Source organism: Bombina bombina, chromosome 11 (genome assembly GCF_027579735.1).
Source record: "Bombina bombina isolate aBomBom1 chromosome 11, aBomBom1.pri, whole genome shotgun sequence".
NCBI lineage: Eukaryota > Metazoa > Chordata > Amphibia > Anura > Bombinatoridae > Bombina > Bombina bombina.
Window position 1 is genome coordinate 35,666,525 of NC_069509.1, and position 18,468 is coordinate 35,684,992.

The 18,468-nt window shown below is 38.7% G+C and overlaps 1 protein-coding gene across 1 annotated transcript in view; it reads right to left on the reverse strand.

Moving 5' to 3' along the window:
* Positions 1-18,468, reverse strand: part of HSD3B7 (hydroxy-delta-5-steroid dehydrogenase, 3 beta- and steroid delta-isomerase 7) — a 121,927-nt gene that overhangs the window by 33,029 nt on the left and 70,430 nt on the right. Inside the window, 1 exon segment of the mRNA XM_053695294.1 lies at positions 17,116-17,271. Coding sequence (XP_053551269.1) covers positions 17,116-17,271 — 156 coding nt within the window.

Sequence of the window (18,468 nt, forward strand, 5' to 3'; positions counted from 1 at the left end):
CAGCAATGCTAGCAGCACTCATACGTATATTTCCCAAAGACAACCTCTGGATATGATGCTGAGCACGTGCACTCAACTTCTTTGGTCGACTATGGCAAGGCCTGGTCTGAGTGGAACCTGTATTGTGAAACCGCTGTATAGTTTTGCCCACCATGCTGCAGCTCAGTTTCAGGGTCTTGGCAATCTTCTTATAGCCTAGGCCATCTTTATGTAGAGCAACAATTCGTTTTTTCAGATCCTCAGAGAGTTCTTTGCCATGAGGTGTCATGTTGGACTTCCAGTGACCAGTATCAGAGAGTATAAGAGCGATAACACCAAATTTAACACTCCTGCTCCCCATTCACACCTGAGACCTTGTAACACTAATGAGTCACATGACACCTGGGAGGAAAAATGGTTAATTGGGCCCAATTTGGACATTTCCACTTAGGAGTGTACTCACTTTTGTTGCCAATGGTTTAGATATTAATGGCTTTGTGTTGAGTTATTTTGAGGGGACAGCAAATTTACACTGTTATACAGTGTAGCAAAAAGTTGTCACATGAAAAGATGTAATAACATATTTATAAAAATCTGAGTGGTGTACTCATTTTTGTGAGATACTGTATATTTGAAACTAGTTATATCAGCACCACCTAACATAAAACAGTAATCATTAAATACAAGTGATACACTGCTCTCAGTGCACAGTAGTGGTATGTCCAACCAAAAAGTTAGTTCCCAGTTCATGCCAGTAGAAATGATCCCATCATACAATTGTTAATGCTGTTGCCATTCATTTGTTGCAAAAATTGTTGCAAAGTTCCATCCACATTGCAACATATAGATCAACAGTTAACATTCTTTAAGCTCAAAGCCATCTGTTGGTTTCAACACGCACTTTTTTTTTTTGCTACGATTGACAACACCGCCGACACCAAACAGCTACGCGCGTTTCACCTTCCATACACAAGGCATCCAGCTGAATCTGATTGGAGGTTCCCTCCTCTCCTTTTTAAAGTTTTGTTGAGACTCTGCCTTTTGTTTTACCTTTGGTCAAATAGTATTAATTCAAATTATTTACATCGGTTTTCCACATGATCTGGATTTTTACATTATTTCAATTTACAACATGATATTATTTACAATTAAACAACATTTTAAACAGGTTTTTTCAACAGTATTTCGGAAACTTGACTGAAAGCAGAATGTTTATTATTCACAGGAAAAATGAAATATAAGGATTTTGTGATGACAAAAACCAAACCTGGTTATTTCAACATAGTTTTAATCTCCTAGGAAAGGAGCCAAATTAATCTCCTCATTTAAACCTAGAGGTTTCCAACTTCTGAAGTTGTATATCCATTCACATTCCTTATGTAGTAGTATCTGATCTTGATTCTCCCCCCTTCTTCAAATTGATTTGTTCAAGGCCTATAAACCTGAGTAAATTTGAATTGCTAGCGTGATGATCAAAAAAGTGTCTAGCTACACTACTATTTTTGATACACTTGTTTTTAATATCTCTTTTGTGCTCTTTAATCCTTTCCCTCAATTCTCTGTAGGTTTTGCCTGTGTAGTACATGGGACAATCACAGAAAACCATGTATTTTGTCTCTTCACTTCTGCAATTTATATGTCCCTTAATCCTGTGGTGTTTTCCAAACTTATCTTTAAAGCCCTTACCTACAATCATGTGTTTACATACAGAGCAATGTAAACATTTATAATTCCAATATCAATTACAAATACAATATCAAAAGTTTGAAACCTTTAGGTTTAAATGAGGAGATTAATTTAGTTCCTTTCCTAGGAGATTAAAACTATAATTATTAAATATGTTGAAATAACCAGGTTTAGTTTTTGTCATCGCAAAATCCTTATATTTCTTTTTCCCTGTGAATAATAAACATTCTGCTTTCAGTCAAGTTTCCGAAATACTGTTGAAAAAACCTGTTTAAAATGTTATTTTAATTGTAAATAATATCATGTTGTAAATTGAAATAATGTAAAAATCCAGATCATGTAGAAAACCGATGTAAATAGTTTGGTTAAATACTATTTGACCAAAGGTAAAACAAAAGGCGGAGTCTCAGCAAAACTTTAAAAGGAGAGGAGGGAACCTCCAATCAGATTCAGCCGGATGAAGCCTTGTGTATGGAAGGTGAAACGCGCGTAGCTGTTTGGTGTCGGTGGTGTTGTCACAGCCCCTTGCAAGTAGGGGATTCTTTTGAAGGCGTTTTGACACTATGTGCCTTCGCTTCAATGACTTATGCTGAACTGTCTGGAATTGTTCTATGGTCAAGTACGCATCCTGGGAAGCTGAACTGCAGGTGGACTGAATACCGTTTAAAACTGAGCGGTGATGTGAAGCCACGAGCTGATGAAAATAGCAGCACCGTGAGGCTCACACAAGGCATGTGCTCTGCCCAAATGATGTTTATCCTGCACTAACAATATGGCAAATGTGGATTACAAGATATTAAATATGATACACACATACAAGTCAATCGTAGCAACAACAAAAAAAGGGGCGTGTTCAAACCAACAGATGGCTTTGAGCTTAAATAATTTTAACTGTTGATCTATATGTTGCAATGTGGATAGAACTTTGCAACAATTTTTGCAACAAATGAATGGCAACAGCATTAACAATTGTATGATGGGATCATTTCTACTGACATGAATTGGGAACTAACTTTTTGGTTGGACATTTGATTTATATAGTGAAAGGCTGATTTCTCATATTCTGATTAATAATCTTGTACAAGTTGTTTACATTCAGTAAATAATCTGGTGCTGAAAAAATAGTGGTCTTTCTTCTTCTTTTTAGTTATACATATATATTTACAGGGAACGCACAGCTCCCATAGACCGCTATGTAAAGACACTTTTCAGTGCCATTTTTATTCTAACACCCCACACCCGCCAACTTTAGCCCCCAAAAACTGTTAAGTGCAGTTACTTTTAAAAAATAAAGATACTAATATTTTTATTTTTTAATAAAGTTAAATACATTAATACACTGAAAATGGGGGGGGGGGGGGCAATTTGGGGGACATTTAGAAAATTTGCCCTCCGGTTAATTTTCTAAACAGTAATTGCTACCGTGAGCTTGAGGTATCAATAACCAGCCACTTGTAATGGCTGGTTATTTATCTCGCACCCGTAAGCGGGTGCATATTCCCATTTACACGCAATAAATTAGCACTCCACTTGTAATTTAGCACATATTGAAAAAATGATGCTGATGCGCTCAATAATACAAACATATCTTATGCTTGTGGGGCATATCCCTGCCTACCAATAGAAATACAGGGGTAGTCATTATCTATCTCTAGGTGTGAGTTGTGCATAAAGATACTGTTCCCGTAAGTGTCAAAATCAGTACAAACTAAACTTCTTTTTTCCACACATGTAAAAATAGTGTTCATGTGTTTAAATAGTGAGCTTTTGTATGCACAATAGATATTATTGAGTTGTGTGTCTTATTATTATTATTATCGGTTATTTGTAGAGCACCAACTGATTCCGCAGAGCAGTGATAAAAAATAACTGATCTGATATTATTTATGGGATTCTCTGCTCTAATCTGGAATATTAAGGCAGTAGATGATTCCTATTCAGCCTTATGTGATTCTGGTCATTTCCCAGGGTGCTACATTTCCAGTGTTTGGTGAATTCTTTGCTTTTGAAGATCATATTCTAGCTGTGGGATCTTGCTCTTTGTTTAATGTATTGTCAGTTTGTAATTTTACCCTTGAGTATTTTGTTTTGAACGTTCTTAATATGTTTTGCTACTGAATGCTTCATGGGATTAATAGTTATTCTGCCACCTTGTGGTTGATTGTGGTAATTTTATATTAAATCCAACCTAATCTAATTGGCACAATAGAAATAGAAGCCACGAGCCTCTTGTATCTCATTATTAACATTCTATCCTTCACTTGTTTGTCACTGGTACTTGTAAAGCAAGCTGCTCCTTTTATAAGGTAACCACAGCAAAAAGCTTTATTAAAGGGGCATGAATGTCTAATTCACTACTATTATCAAATGTCCTTTGTTCGTTTGGTATCTTTTGTTGAAAAGCAGGGACATAAGCTCAGGCGTGTGCACATATCTGGAGTACTATATATGGCAGCAGTTTTGTAAGAATGTTATCCATTTGCAAAAGCACTAGATGGCAGCAGTTTCCTGCCATGTTGAGCTACAGATGCCTACCTAGCTATCTCTTCAACAGAAAATATCATGGGGCTGTGCACATGGCAGGATTACCCAGGTAGTCTGTAGCCATAGAGGAGGCATATATTCAGCATTACCAAGGGGCTGTGGCCATAGAGGAGGCACATATTAAGCATTACCAAGGGGCTGTGGCCATAGAGGAGGCACATATTAGGCATTACCAAGGGGCTGTGGCCATAGAGGAGACACATATTCAGCACTACCAAGGGGCTGTGGCCATAGAGGAGGCACATATTCAGCACTACCAAGGGGCTGTGGCCATAGAGGAGGCATATATTCAGCATTACCAAGGGGCTGTGGCCATAGAGGAGGCACATATTCAGCATTACCAAGGGGCTGTGGCCATAGAGGAGGCACATATTCAGCACTACCAAGGGGCTGTGTCCATAGAGGAGGCACATATTCAGCACTACCAAGGGACTGTGGCCATAGAGGAGGCACATATTCAGCATTACAAAGGGACTGTGGTCATAGAGGAGGCACATATTCAGCACTACCAAGGGGCTGTAGCCTTAGAGGAGGCACATATTCAGCATTACGAAGGGGCTGTGGCCATAGACGAGGTACATTCAGCATTACCAAGGGGCTGTGTCCATAGAGGAGGCACACGGTCAGCATTGCCAAGGGGCTGTGGCCATAGAGGAGGCACACGGTCAGCATTACCAAGGGGCTGTGGCCATAGAGGAGGCACATATTCAGCATTACCAAGGGACTGTGGTCATAGAGGAGGCACATATTCAGCATTACCAAGGGGCTGTGGCCATAGAGGAGGCACATATTCAGCATTACCAAGGGGCTGTGGTCATAGAGGAGGCACATATTCAGCACTACCAAGGGGCTGTGGTCATAGAGGAGGCACATATTCAGCACTACTACCAAGGGGCTGTGGCCATAGAGGAGGCACATTCAGCATTACCAAGGGGCTGTGGCCATAGAGGAGGTACATTCAGCATTACCAAGGGGCTGTGGTCATAGAGGAGGCACACGGTCAGCATTACCAAGGGGCTGTGGCCATAGAGGAGGCACACGGTCAGCATTACCAAGGGGATGTGGCCATAGATGAGGCACATATTCAGCATTACCAAGGGGCTGTGGTCATAGAGGAGGCACATTCAGCATTACCAAGGGGCTGTGGCCATATAGGAGGTACATATTCAGCATTACCAAGGGGCTGTTGTTATAGAGGAGGCACACGGTCAGCATTACCAAGGGGCTGTGGCCATAGAGGAAGCACACAGTCAGCATTACCAAGGGGCTGTGGCCATAGAGGAGGCACAGATTCAGCATTACCAATTGGGGCTGTGGCCATAGAGGAGGCACATATTCAGCATTACCAAGGGGCTGTGGCCATAGAGGAGGCACATATTCAGCATTACCAAGGGGCTGTGTCCATAGAGGAGGCACACATTCAGCATTACCAAGGGGCTGTGTCCATAGAGGAGGCCCACATTCAGCATTACCAAGGGGCTGTGTCCATAGAGTAGGCACACATTCAGCATTACCAAGGGGCTGTGTCCATAGAGGAGGCACATATTCAGCATTACCAAGGGGCTGTGGTCATAGAGGAGGCACATATTCAGCATTACCAAGGGGCTGTGGCCATAGAGGAGGCACACATTCAGCATTACCAAGGGTCTGTATCCATAGAGGAGGCACATATTCAGCATTACCAAGGGTCTGTATCCATAGAGGAGGCACACATTCAGCATTACCAAGGGGCTGTATCCATAGAGGAGGCACATATTCAGCATTACCAAGGGGCTGTGGCCATAGAGGAGGCACATTCAGCATTACCAAGGGGCTGTGGCCATAGAGGAGGTACATTCAGCATTACCAAGGGGCTGTGTCCATAGAGGAGGCACACGGTCAGCATTGCCAAGGGGCTGTGGCCATAGAGGAGGCACATATTCAGCATTACCAAGGGGCTGTGGTCATAGAGGAGGCACATATTTAGCATTACCAAGGGGCTGTGGCCATAGAGGAGGCACACGGTCAGCATTACCAAGGGGCTGTGGCCATAGAGGAGGCACATATTCAGCATTACCAAGGGGCTGTGGCCATAGAGGAAGCACACAGTCAGCATTACCAAGGGGCTGTGGCCATAGAGGAGGCACAGATTCAGCATTACCAATTGGGGCTGTGGCCATAGAGGAGGCACATATTCAGCATTACCAAGGGGCTGTGGCCATAGAGGAGGCACATATTCAGCATTACCAAGGGGCTGTGGCCATAGAGGAAGCACACAGTCAGCATTACCAAGGGGCTGTGGCCATAGAGGAGGCACAGATTCAGCATTACCAATTGGGGCTGTGGCCATAGAGGAGGCACATATTCAGCATTACCAAGGGGCTGTGGCCATAGAGGAGGCACATATTCAGCATTACCAAGGGGCTGTGTCCATAGAGGAGGCACACATTCAGCATTACCAAGGGGCTGTGTCCATAGAGGAGGCACGCATTCAGCATTACCAAGGGGCTGTGTCCATAGAGGAGGCACACATTCAGCATTACCAAGGGGCTGTGGCCATAGAGGAGGCACATATTCAGCATTACCAAGGGGCTGTGGTCATAGAGGAGGCACATATTCAGCATTACCAAGGGGCTGTGGCCATAGAGGAGGCACACATTCAGCATTACCAAGGGTCTGTATCCATAGAGAAGGCACATATTCAGCATTACCAAGGGTCTGTATCCATAGAGGAGGCACACATTCAGCATTACCAAGGGGCTGTATCCATAGAGGAGGCACATATTCAGCATTACCAAGGGGCTGTGGCCATAGAGGAGGCACATTCAGCATTACCAAGGGGCTGTGGCCATAGAGGAGGTACATTCAGCATTACCAAGGGGCTGTGTCCATAGAGGAGGCACACGGTCAGCATTGCCAAGGGGCTGTGGCCATAGAGGAGGCACACGGTCAGCATTACCAAGGGGCTGTGGCCATAGAGGAGGCACATATTCAGCATTAAAAGGGGCTGTGGTCATAGAGGAGGCACACATTCAGCATTACCAAGGGGCTGTGGCCATAGAGGAGGCACATATTCAGCATTACCAAGGGGCTGTGGTCATAGAGGAGGCACATATTTAGCATTACCAAGGGGCTGTGGCCATAGAGGAGGCACACGGTCAGCATTACCAAGGGGCTGTGGCCATAGAGGAGGCACATATTCAGCATTACCAAGGGGCTGTGGTCATAGAGGAGGCACACATTCAGCATTACCAAGGGGCTGTGGCCATAGAGGAGGCACATATTTAGCATTACCAAAGGGCTGTGGTCATAGAAGAGGCACACATTCAGCATTACCAAGGGGCTGTGTCCATAGAGGAGGCACATAATCATCATTACCAAGGGGCTGTGTCCATAGAGGAGGCACATATTCAGCATTAACTACCTTTTAAAAGAAGTGGAAACAGCACAGCATGCCTCTTTAAAATACAGTAAAAACAAGCAATATAAACCATAGATTTTCATTAAAGGGACAGTCTACTCCAGAATTGTTATTGTTTTAAAAGATAGATTATCCCTGTATTACCTATTCACCAGTTTTGCATAACCAATGCGGTTATATTAATATACTTTTTACCTGTGTGATTACCTTGTATCTAAGCCTCTGCTGACTGCCCCTTTATTTCAGTTCTTTTGACAGACTTGCATTTTAGCCAATCAGTGCTGACTCATAAATAACCCCATTGGAGTGAGCACAATAAAAATAAATTAGAAAGTTGTTTAAAATTGCATGCCCTATCTGAATCATGACAGTTTAATTTTGACTTGACTGTCCCTTTAATAAAGTTAGTCATACATGCTTTTAAATTTACTTTGTATACAGATCTTTTGCAATGTACTACTTATTTGGTTATATTATGCATGTGTGTATATAGATAGATAGATAGATAGATAGATAGATAGATAGATAGATAGATAGAATCATTTTTATTCATCATCAGGATTTCTGAATAATTCTGGAGTTTGGAATTCTGGATTTGGGGATTTGTACCTGTGTGTATATGTAAATAATTATTTTAATGTCTCTTTAATCCCCATATACGAGTTTCTAGCCCCTGCTGTGTGGTAGACACGTAACTCATGAGGTTTCCCAGTGACCTGTGTTTATTTGCTTGAGTCACTGGTATAAGTTTAGAAAGCACACGTGTTTCTTATTTATATTTGGATCTCCATAGAAACCTGCGGTGGAGTAAATTAGACTTTGCCATTTCACTGTACATCTGATCTGTTAGTTTAGTGCGGCACACACGGGATTTCATATAAACAAAACTGCTAATATCCAGATTACTTCACAATAACACTCAATTACTCCATCTTGCTTTGCAGATTAAAGGGGTTTGCATATATACTGTATATACCTGTATATATATATATATATATATATATATATATATGTATGGTGTGCATAAATACATTATATACTGTATATATATATATATATATATATATATGGTGATTCATACAGCTCATACGATTTAACTCAAGCTTCCAATTTTCTTATATTATCAATTTTGCTTTATTCTCATGGTGTTCTTTATTGAAGAGAGACCTAGGTAGGTTTCTGGAACACTACAGGGCAGGAAATAGTGCTGCCCTCTAATGCTCATGCAAATGTATAACATTCTTGTAAAACTGCTGCCATATAGTGATCCAGATATGTGCACACTCCTGTAATTATGTTCCTGCTTTTCAACAAAAGAGACCAAGAGAAAAAAGAAAATTCCATCCCTTCACGCCTCAGCTCCGCCCATAAAATGGTGACATTCCCCCCTCAACCTCATATGTCCCTAATACTTACCACAAATGTTGGGAGGTACCAGAGCGCCATTTGGTGCCACGGTGAGGAAACCTGCAGGATCACCTGCATAAGTAGAGGGGGCTATGGTCCCTCTTTGTGACCCCTCTGAAATTTCTTCAATTTGGGGTTACTGCCCACAAAGAGACAATAAACACCTTGAGACTTTTTCATAAAAGGCTATGTGTAATAACACAACTTTACAATATATTTTAATTATTTATATTGACCCTTTTTCAGGTAATTTAGCGTTTTTTAAAAATGTGGGTTTTCTAATTTTCAGAGCTGGTCATTTGCACTGCAGACTTCTCAAGGCCAACCCTGCTACATAAACATTGCTGAAGCTTTTCTCAACTTTGTGTCCTTCTTTACTTTAGCCCTGTATAAGTATGAGGAAGCTCAGCACATTTAAAACATTTCCATCTTTATTGTATACAAAGTTAAAAGAAAAACGTATGAAGTAAATACTTCATATACATCTGACGCGTTTTGCTTAACCGATTTCTTGAAGACAGCAGCATTCGGGGCCTATGTATAAAAAAAACCCAGCTCAAGAGATGGTCATGGGTCCTAAGCTGATGACAACAAGCAGAGCTCAGCTGCACACAACATGATGGGACAGAGGGAATTCTCAGCCGGCCACACCACAATCAGTGTACCCCCAGACTAGAACCTGGGGTTGTTACCCTTTCTGCAATGGCCGTCACTCAATCTCCTACAGCCAACAGCTAAAGCCCAGACCACCTGCCTGAGCTGAGGTACAAATCTGCCAAGCTCCAAAACAGTAGGTGCGGGATCAACGAGTCTGAAACTACAGTCCTCTGACTTACTGAGGTAGTTCAACTAACCCTCCTCAAGCCTTGGCACCTACTGGGCCTCTTAAGGAGGAACCAGAAAACGATTGCTAACATCCTGTAGAACAAAACAAGGGAAGGGAGGGTGCCCAGGAGCAAACAGGAAGTGGACTTCCTGTTCAGCACTTATAAAGGGTAAGTACAAAACCCTGCTTCCTAAAGCAACAATGTTGCTCAGCACTCACTCCTCAGGGCCTTAACCATTAGGTAAACTTCGGGCTACATTTTGCCCTTCATTATCGTTACAGAAAGAAAACAGAAGTGGCTTGTAAATACAAGGTGCTCCGTGCCTGTTTAAGGGCTTGTGCGTCTTCAGATTGAGTTTCACCTGGATCAATTCCAGTAGCTGCAGCACAATTGAGGGGGCTTATAAACCAGACCAGATCTACCTAGGAGCAGGAAGGCCGAGCACAAAACAAAAAGAGCATTCTTTATCCCTGATGAGGAGGCTCAATGACTCCTTTTGTTAATTAAATCTCTGCCAGCCTAAACTGGAATACGAATATTCTGGAATGTGGGTATTTTATTTTTTTATTATAAATCTTTTTATTGGGGTATTTAGAAGTAACATCAAACATAACATGGTCTTGCACTTAAATAGCAGGCAAACAAAGTGGATACAAATCCAGGAACTATAGTACATGGTTAGTAACACTATGGGTACAGGACAATGCAGGATATAACAGTAGTAGTTGCTCGTCAATCATCCATTTGCTGGTAAAATATGCATAGATAACAGCTTGTATCAAATTATCCTAGACAAAGGACTAAGCATAATGTAATCCTCACATATAGTAAAACAAATTGTCATAGATCATAGCTGCGCACTAGCATGCTTATCTACCTGCATATGAATCCAACAAAGTTAAGGCCAATATAAGTGAAACCTCCATTTTTTAATGGTATGAGCCCCCTAAGACAATAATGGGCCACTTTTGGACCCGTGTGTTATGGTATATAGTAACAGAGGAAAGCTAGATTGCTATTAAGTCACTCATGATGTCATGCACTATGTGAAAACAATAAAATAATGTCATCTGTTAGATAGATGCCATTAACACTTTGCCTATTGCTGGCGGTGGGGAAAATATAGATAAATATCCTCTGGAATGAGCTAAGGTTACCTAACAAATGATGAGAAGAGATTGGCTTCTGATTTCTGTTGCATACAAAAAGGTGAATAGAAAAATAATGCAGCTCAGATATGCTATAACATATCAATATTATTACATTATGTTTTCCAGAAAGGGATATCATATTGGATAAGGCTCTATATAAATAGGGAAATCAGGCATATCCAGTTTTTAGCAAGTGAGATACTGCAGTGTAGGAAATGTTTAAAGGGACACTGTACCCAAAAAAATTCTTCCGTGATTCAGATTGAGCATGAAATTTTAAGCAACTTTCTAATTTACTCCTATTATCAAATTTTCTTCATTCTCTTGGTATCTTTATTTGAAATGCAATAATGTAAGTTTAGATGCCGGCCCATTTTTGGTGAACAACCTGGGTTGTCCTTGCTGATTGGTGGATAAATTCATCCACCAATAAAAAAGTGCTGTCCAGAGTACTGAAACCAAAAAAAAAGCTTAGATGCCTTCTTTTTCAAATAATGATAGCAAGAGAACGAAGAAAAATTGATAATAGGAGTAAATTAGAAAGTTGCTTAAAATTGCATGCTCTTTCTGAATTACAAAAGAAAAAAATTGGGTACAGTGTCCCTTTAATTATGGCTAAAAGCAAATAGCTAGCTTTATGTCACAAACTTAAAGTGATGGTAAACTTACCAGACTTCAAACTTGTATTATTATGCAAATTAAAAAAATAAGTGGACTTTCATTCATGAAAACATGCAAACCGCTCGTTCTATTTAATTTTTTAGTCCGAAATAGCTGAATTTTAACATACTTTCCTCCTCCCGCTAGACATTGGATCGATGACAGACCATAGAATAACATGTTTTTGAAACGCATGCGCATAGCTAAAGTTGAATATTTAGATTCCAATACTATGACGTTGCGAGGGGTGGTTCTGCTTTCTGTCCGGCTATAGAAAATAACAGGAAGTAATGACAGGGGCGGAGGAAGGAGCAATAACGCTCTGTGAGTAAAACATGTTTTATTATAGAAAAAAATCTAACAAATAAGGAAAAAACATAGCGACTTAGGTTAGAAAGAACTGAGGATTAATAATATATTTCCCAAATATTGAAAATGTACCATCACTTTAAGAAGGGAGATGATGTATGTCTTTACAGTGATACATAAGTATTAACACTTGTATGAATAACTAGGTAGTTGAATTAAATCCAGGGAATCTCTGGATCCTCTAACCTTAGGCTGTCATTAATAGTGATTAAAGTAAATAGCAGTACGCAATTGCTTCTTAAATTCCCCTAAAAAGAAAAAGCCACATAATCACACAAAATGGGTACATAACCATATAACGATAACAATATAATAACATAACTGTTAAATGGTTTATAGTAATACATTCGTACCCATCATCCATGACATACTCTAATGCATAGCTAATGAAGTAAGTCAATTAGTACTCTTACTCTTGCAATCAAATGGCTATCCTTAATGGGGCTAAGATAATCAATCTAGGTTAAGAGAAAAGGGTACATAAGTTCACTACCCCACTCCAATGCGGTCATTCTGATCTGATCTCCCGTGTGGAATATCATTCAGGCAGCCCAGTACCTGGTCGAGTGGGAGCGATTTGAATGGGAACAAGGCAACTTCAGAGGCCGGGTTGGTTGCGTCCAACTCAAGGCCAGGCAGTTGGGGAGATGGAGGAACGTCACCTGAGTCCTGGCATATTTTTAGTGATCCCATATGTATGGGGGAGGTAGGTGGATACAGAGAAACCAAAAAATCAGCGACGAAATCTCGCCAAGTCTGCGTGGCCCCATAGCCATGCAAGATAATATCCATCTTCGGTTTGGCAGGGAATGCAGCCGTGATCCGCATATGTGCTGGTGCTATATTCTCTGGACTCGCTGCAGGGGCCGACTGCTCCCTAGCAGTAAGGCTGTATTTTATTTTTATTTAACTATTGAAAGGGATATTCTAAGGGTGTGGATATAAAATACATAGTGCTAGATTACAAGTGGCACGCAAACATTTGCGCAAGGGTTTTCGCAATAGTTTGCCCACAGTTTAATTTGCGCTCAGATGATTTACGCTAGAATCATTACTACAATCTCAGAGCTGTGTTTAACTGTTTCTCGAAACTAAAAAGTGGCACAAAACACACCAAAAATACATTACAAAGTAATGGTAATATTAACACTATCTAAGGGCTCAAAGATATGAGATCTCAGGTGTTAGAGAAAAAAAAGGCAAAGGGCTTTAATATAGAGATACCTACATATACATGTCTAAAGATATGTCTGTATATGTGTACACATCCTCAAAATCATTATACAGCGCAGCAGGTATATTAATACTACCCGCCCCTTACACACAAGATGGGGGGAACATTACCAAAATTCAAAAAATGGCTTTCTAAAGCAGAGTGTAAATATGTAAGTGTGTATGTATGTATGTATGTATGCATGTATGTGTATGTGTATATGTATGTAAATCTGTATGTGTGTGTATTTATGTGTGTATGTACATAAGTATGTGTGTATGTATGTAAATGTGTATGTATGTGTAAGTATGTATGAATGTGTATGTGTGTATGTACGTGTGTATGTGTGTATGTGTGTATGTATGTAAGTGTGTATGTGTATGTGTATTTATGTGTGTATGTGTGTGTATGTATGTAAGTGTGTATGTGTATGTGTTTATTTATGTGTGTATGTATGTGTGTATTATGTGAGTGTGTATGTGTTTATTTATGTGTGTATGTAAGTGTATGTATGTGTGTATGTATGTAAGTGTGTATGTGTATGTGTTTATTTATGTGTGTATGTATGTGTGTATTATGAAAGTGTGTATGTGTTTATTTATGTGTGTGTGTGTATGTATGTGTGTATTATGTAAGTGTGTATGTGTTTATTTATGTGTGTATGTAAGTGTATGTATGTACGTAAGTGTGTATGTGTGTGTATGTATATATGAATGTGTATGTATGTAAGTGTGCATGTATGTATGTATCAATGTGTATGTGCGTATGTATGTATGTATATATATATGTCTGTATGTATGTAAGTGTGTATGTGTATGTGTTTATTTATGTGTGTATGTAAGTGTATGTATGTGTGTATGTGTGTATATATGTATGTGTATGTGTGTATGTGTGTATGTGTGTATGTAAGTGTATGTATGTGTGTATGTATGTAAGTGTGTGTGTGTGTATGTATGTATTAATGTGTATGTATGTAAATGTGCATGTATGTATCAATGTGTATGTATGTATGTGTGTATGTATGTATGTATGTGTGTATGTATTTATGTATGTGTATGTGTGTGTGTGTATGTATGTATGTATGTGTATGTGTTTATGTATGTAAGTGTGTATGTTTATGTGTATGTGTGTGTATGTATGTATGTGTATGTGTGTATCTATGTAAGTGTGTATGTGTTTATGTATGTGTGTATGCAAGTGTTTATGTGTATGTAAGTGTATGTATGTGTGTATGTAAGTGTTTATTTATGTCTGTATGTAAGTGTATGTATGTGTGTAAGTATGTAAGTGTGTATGTGTATGTGTTTATTTATGTGTGTATGTATGTGTGTATTATGTATGTGTGTATGTACGTAAGTGTGTATGTGTGTGTATATATATATATGAATGTGTATGTGTGTATGTATGTAAGTGTGCATGTATGTATGTATCAACTTGTATGTGTGTATGTATGTATGTATGTATATGTATGTGTGTATGTATTTAAGTGTGTATGTGTATGTGTTTATTTATGTGTGTGTGTAAGTGTATGTATGTGTGCATGTGTGTAAGTATGTATGTGTGTATATATGTATGTATGTATGTGTATGTATGTAAGTGTGTATGTGTTTATGTGTGTATGTATGTAAGTGTGTATATGTGTGTATGTATGTAAGTGTGCATGTATGTATCAATGTGTATGTATGTATGTGTGTATGTATTTATGTATGTGTATGTATTTATGTATGTGTATGTGTGTATGTATGTATGTGTATGTGTGTATGTATGTAAGTGTGTATGTTTTTATGTATGTGTGTATGCAAGTGTTTATGTGTATGTAAGTGTTTATGTGTATGTAAGTGTATGTAAGTGTATGTATGCAGGGGTCAAGTCCTACAAAAAAAAGTGTGGGAACTCACCAAAACTTTCACCCCATTACAATTAATAGATATATATATAAATACAGTATATACACACAAACACACACACTGTCTTTATATGTATATAATCTATACACTTTGGCTAATGAAAGCAATTAAATCCAGTGAAGGTTGAATGGTTGCCTTTGGGCCTGAGAATCCACTTCGACTGTCACAGAGTCTCACCCACTTAAATTACAATAGTCCTATTTCTGCTGAGGGGAGCTAAATAACCACAGAGCAAGCCTCACAGAAATGTAAGCACCATGTGTTACACACAGTGCGGGATGATCACACAGCAGGACAGCTGACAAGCTTGCATTTAGTTTATAGTAGTTTATGTTACTAGTGCCCATTACTAGATGATCTCACTATCCCTCTAACAGACTGTGCTCCAGCTCCTCCCACCAGAAGCAGCAGTGTTTACTGGAGCATTTGTGTTCTCTTTCCAGGGGGAACTTAGTTCCTCCTGCAAAAATAGTGCAGGAACTCCGTTCCCATGCATTCCCACTCGACTTGACCCCTGTATGTATGTGTGTATGTATGTATGTATGTATGTAAGTGTTTATGTGTATGTATGTATGTGTATGTAAGTGTGTGTGTATGTAAGTGTTTATGTGTATGTATGTATGTGTATGTAAGTGTGTGTGTATGTAAGTGTATATGTATGTATGTAAGTGTTTATGTGTATGTATGTATGTGTATGTAAGTGTGTGTGTATGTAAGTGTATATGTATGTGTGTATGTAAGTGTTTATGTGTATGCATGTATGTGTATGTAAGTGTGTGTGTATGTAAGTGTATATGTATGTATGTATGTAAGTGTTTATGTGTATGTATGTATGTATGTAAGTGTGTGTGTATGTAAGTGTATATGTATGTATGTAAGTGTGTGTTTATTTATGTGTATGTAAGTGTATGTATATGTTTATGTGTGTATGTATTTAAGTATGTATTATTTTGCATTAAAATGTCCCTTAAAGGGACAGTCTACTCCATAATTTGTATTGTTTAAAAAGATAGATAATCCCTTTATTACTCATTCCACAGTTTTGCACAACCAACACTGTTATATGCATATACTTGTTACCTCTTTTGATAACCTTGTATCCAAGCCTCTGTAGAATGTAATTTATCTCAGTGCTATTTACAAACTCATGAAAAACTCCACGAGAGGGAGCGCAATGCATACATATATGGCACACATGAACTAGCAGCATATTGCTGCGAAATGCTATAAAAATGCACTGAGATAAAAGGCAGTCTGTATTGGCTTAGATACAGGCAGAAATATAGAGATTTAAAGGTTATAAAATATATTAATATAACAATGTTTGTTGGTTGTGCAAAGCTGGAGAATGGGTAGTAAAGGGGTTATCTATCTTTTTAAACATTAAAAATGGAGTACACTGTCCTTTTAAGTTCATTTAAAGCATTACCTATTATTAATGTATATTAATGTGTATATATATATATATATATATATATATATATATATATATATATATAGTAACAAAGGAGAGCACTCTCACTCAGCACATCCACTGCCAGGGTGCTAGTACAATGAATATAACTGAACAAAAAACTGGCACTCTCTGGTCTTTCCATGAAAAATCTTTTACTGTGAAAGCAGTGACGTTTCTAGGACAAAGTATCTGAGGAAGGGGATACTTTGACCCCGAAACGTCACTGCTTTCACAGTAAAAGATTTTTCATGGAAAGACCAGAGAGTGCCAGTTTTTTGTTCAGATATATATATATATAGCACTGCGGGATCTGTTGGCGCTCTACAAATAACCGATAATAATAATAATATAAATATATATATGTATGTATTGTTGGGCTCACCAGTATTATGTGAGAGGGCAGCTGGACTCTGTAGCACTATATGACAGCAGTGACTTACTAGCACGTTTACATTTTCTCTGTATTCCCTTTGGTTTCTATCCATCTCTTTGATTCATTACCTATGTATCACCTACCTGTAACGTTGACCTCTGTGACTTTGCTGGCTGGCACTCGTCCCCAGACATCCACAAGGCTGGCTGTGTGTATGACAAGATGAGACCCGCGCAATGCAGAGCGCACATCAGAAAAGGACGAGATATCTCCACGGATCAGGTGAATTTTCACTCTCTCTAAAGAGAAGACAGAAAATGAGATATTTATGAGATATCTAAAGAAAGTAAAGGAAAATAAAATACATGGGACATGGGCAGTGCCAGTAACCATCTGCTAAACCGACAATTTAATGTCCATCTTTTCTAGAAAAACTCAAATACAAAAACAGATAGATGAAAAAACTGAAAGATACAGATTAATGAGGCTCCAAGACACCTCTTATCTGATCTAGAGTAAAATGTAACATAATCACATAAACCGAATCCAAACACATCTATAAGGCACCAGTTAGGCAGGATTGTTATTCTGTCTCTACCTATCTATCTATTTATCTAATATCTATCTTTCACTATCTATCTATCTATCTATCTATCTATCTATCTATCTATCTATCTATCTATCTATCTATCTATCTATCTCTATCTATTTATCTATCTATACATCCATCATCTATCTATCTACAATATATATCTATATATCTGTCTGAATCTATATATCTATCTATCTATCCATCTATCTATCTATCCATCTACTATCTATCTATTTATCTACAGTATCTATCAATCTGTCTGTATCTATATCTGTATCTATCCATCTATCTATCTATCTATCTATCTATCTATCTATCATCTATCTGTCCATGTATATATCTATATATCTATCTATCCATCTATCTATCCATCTATCTATCTTCTATATATCTATATATCTATTTATCTGTCTATTTATCTATATATCTTTATACGTACATTTATATATACAGTGAGGGAAAAATCATTTGATCCCCTGCTGATTTTGTATGTTTGCCCACTGACAAAGAAATGATCAGTCTATAATTTTAATGGTAGGTTTATTTGAACAGTGAGAAACAGAATAACAACAAAAAAATCCAGAAAAACGCATTTCAAAAAAGGTATTAATTGATTTTCATTGTTTGACCTCTCTCTCCCTCTAAGGTCTGGACTTAATCTGACTCTGTTTTTAAAAATCTGCAAACTTGCAAAATGTAATTGGCCCTGAGTGTGCCCTGCGAGTCGTTCATAACAAACAGATCTAGAGGATTCTGCTTTGTCTGATCCGGAATGTTGGTTAGTAGAACAAATAAAATGTGTCTGCTCCGAGGATAGAGAGAACAAAGCACTTCTGCCAGTGCCAACTACTGAAATACCTATCTTTATAAACAAAGCGCAGAAAATGTGTTTCATCCCACACCA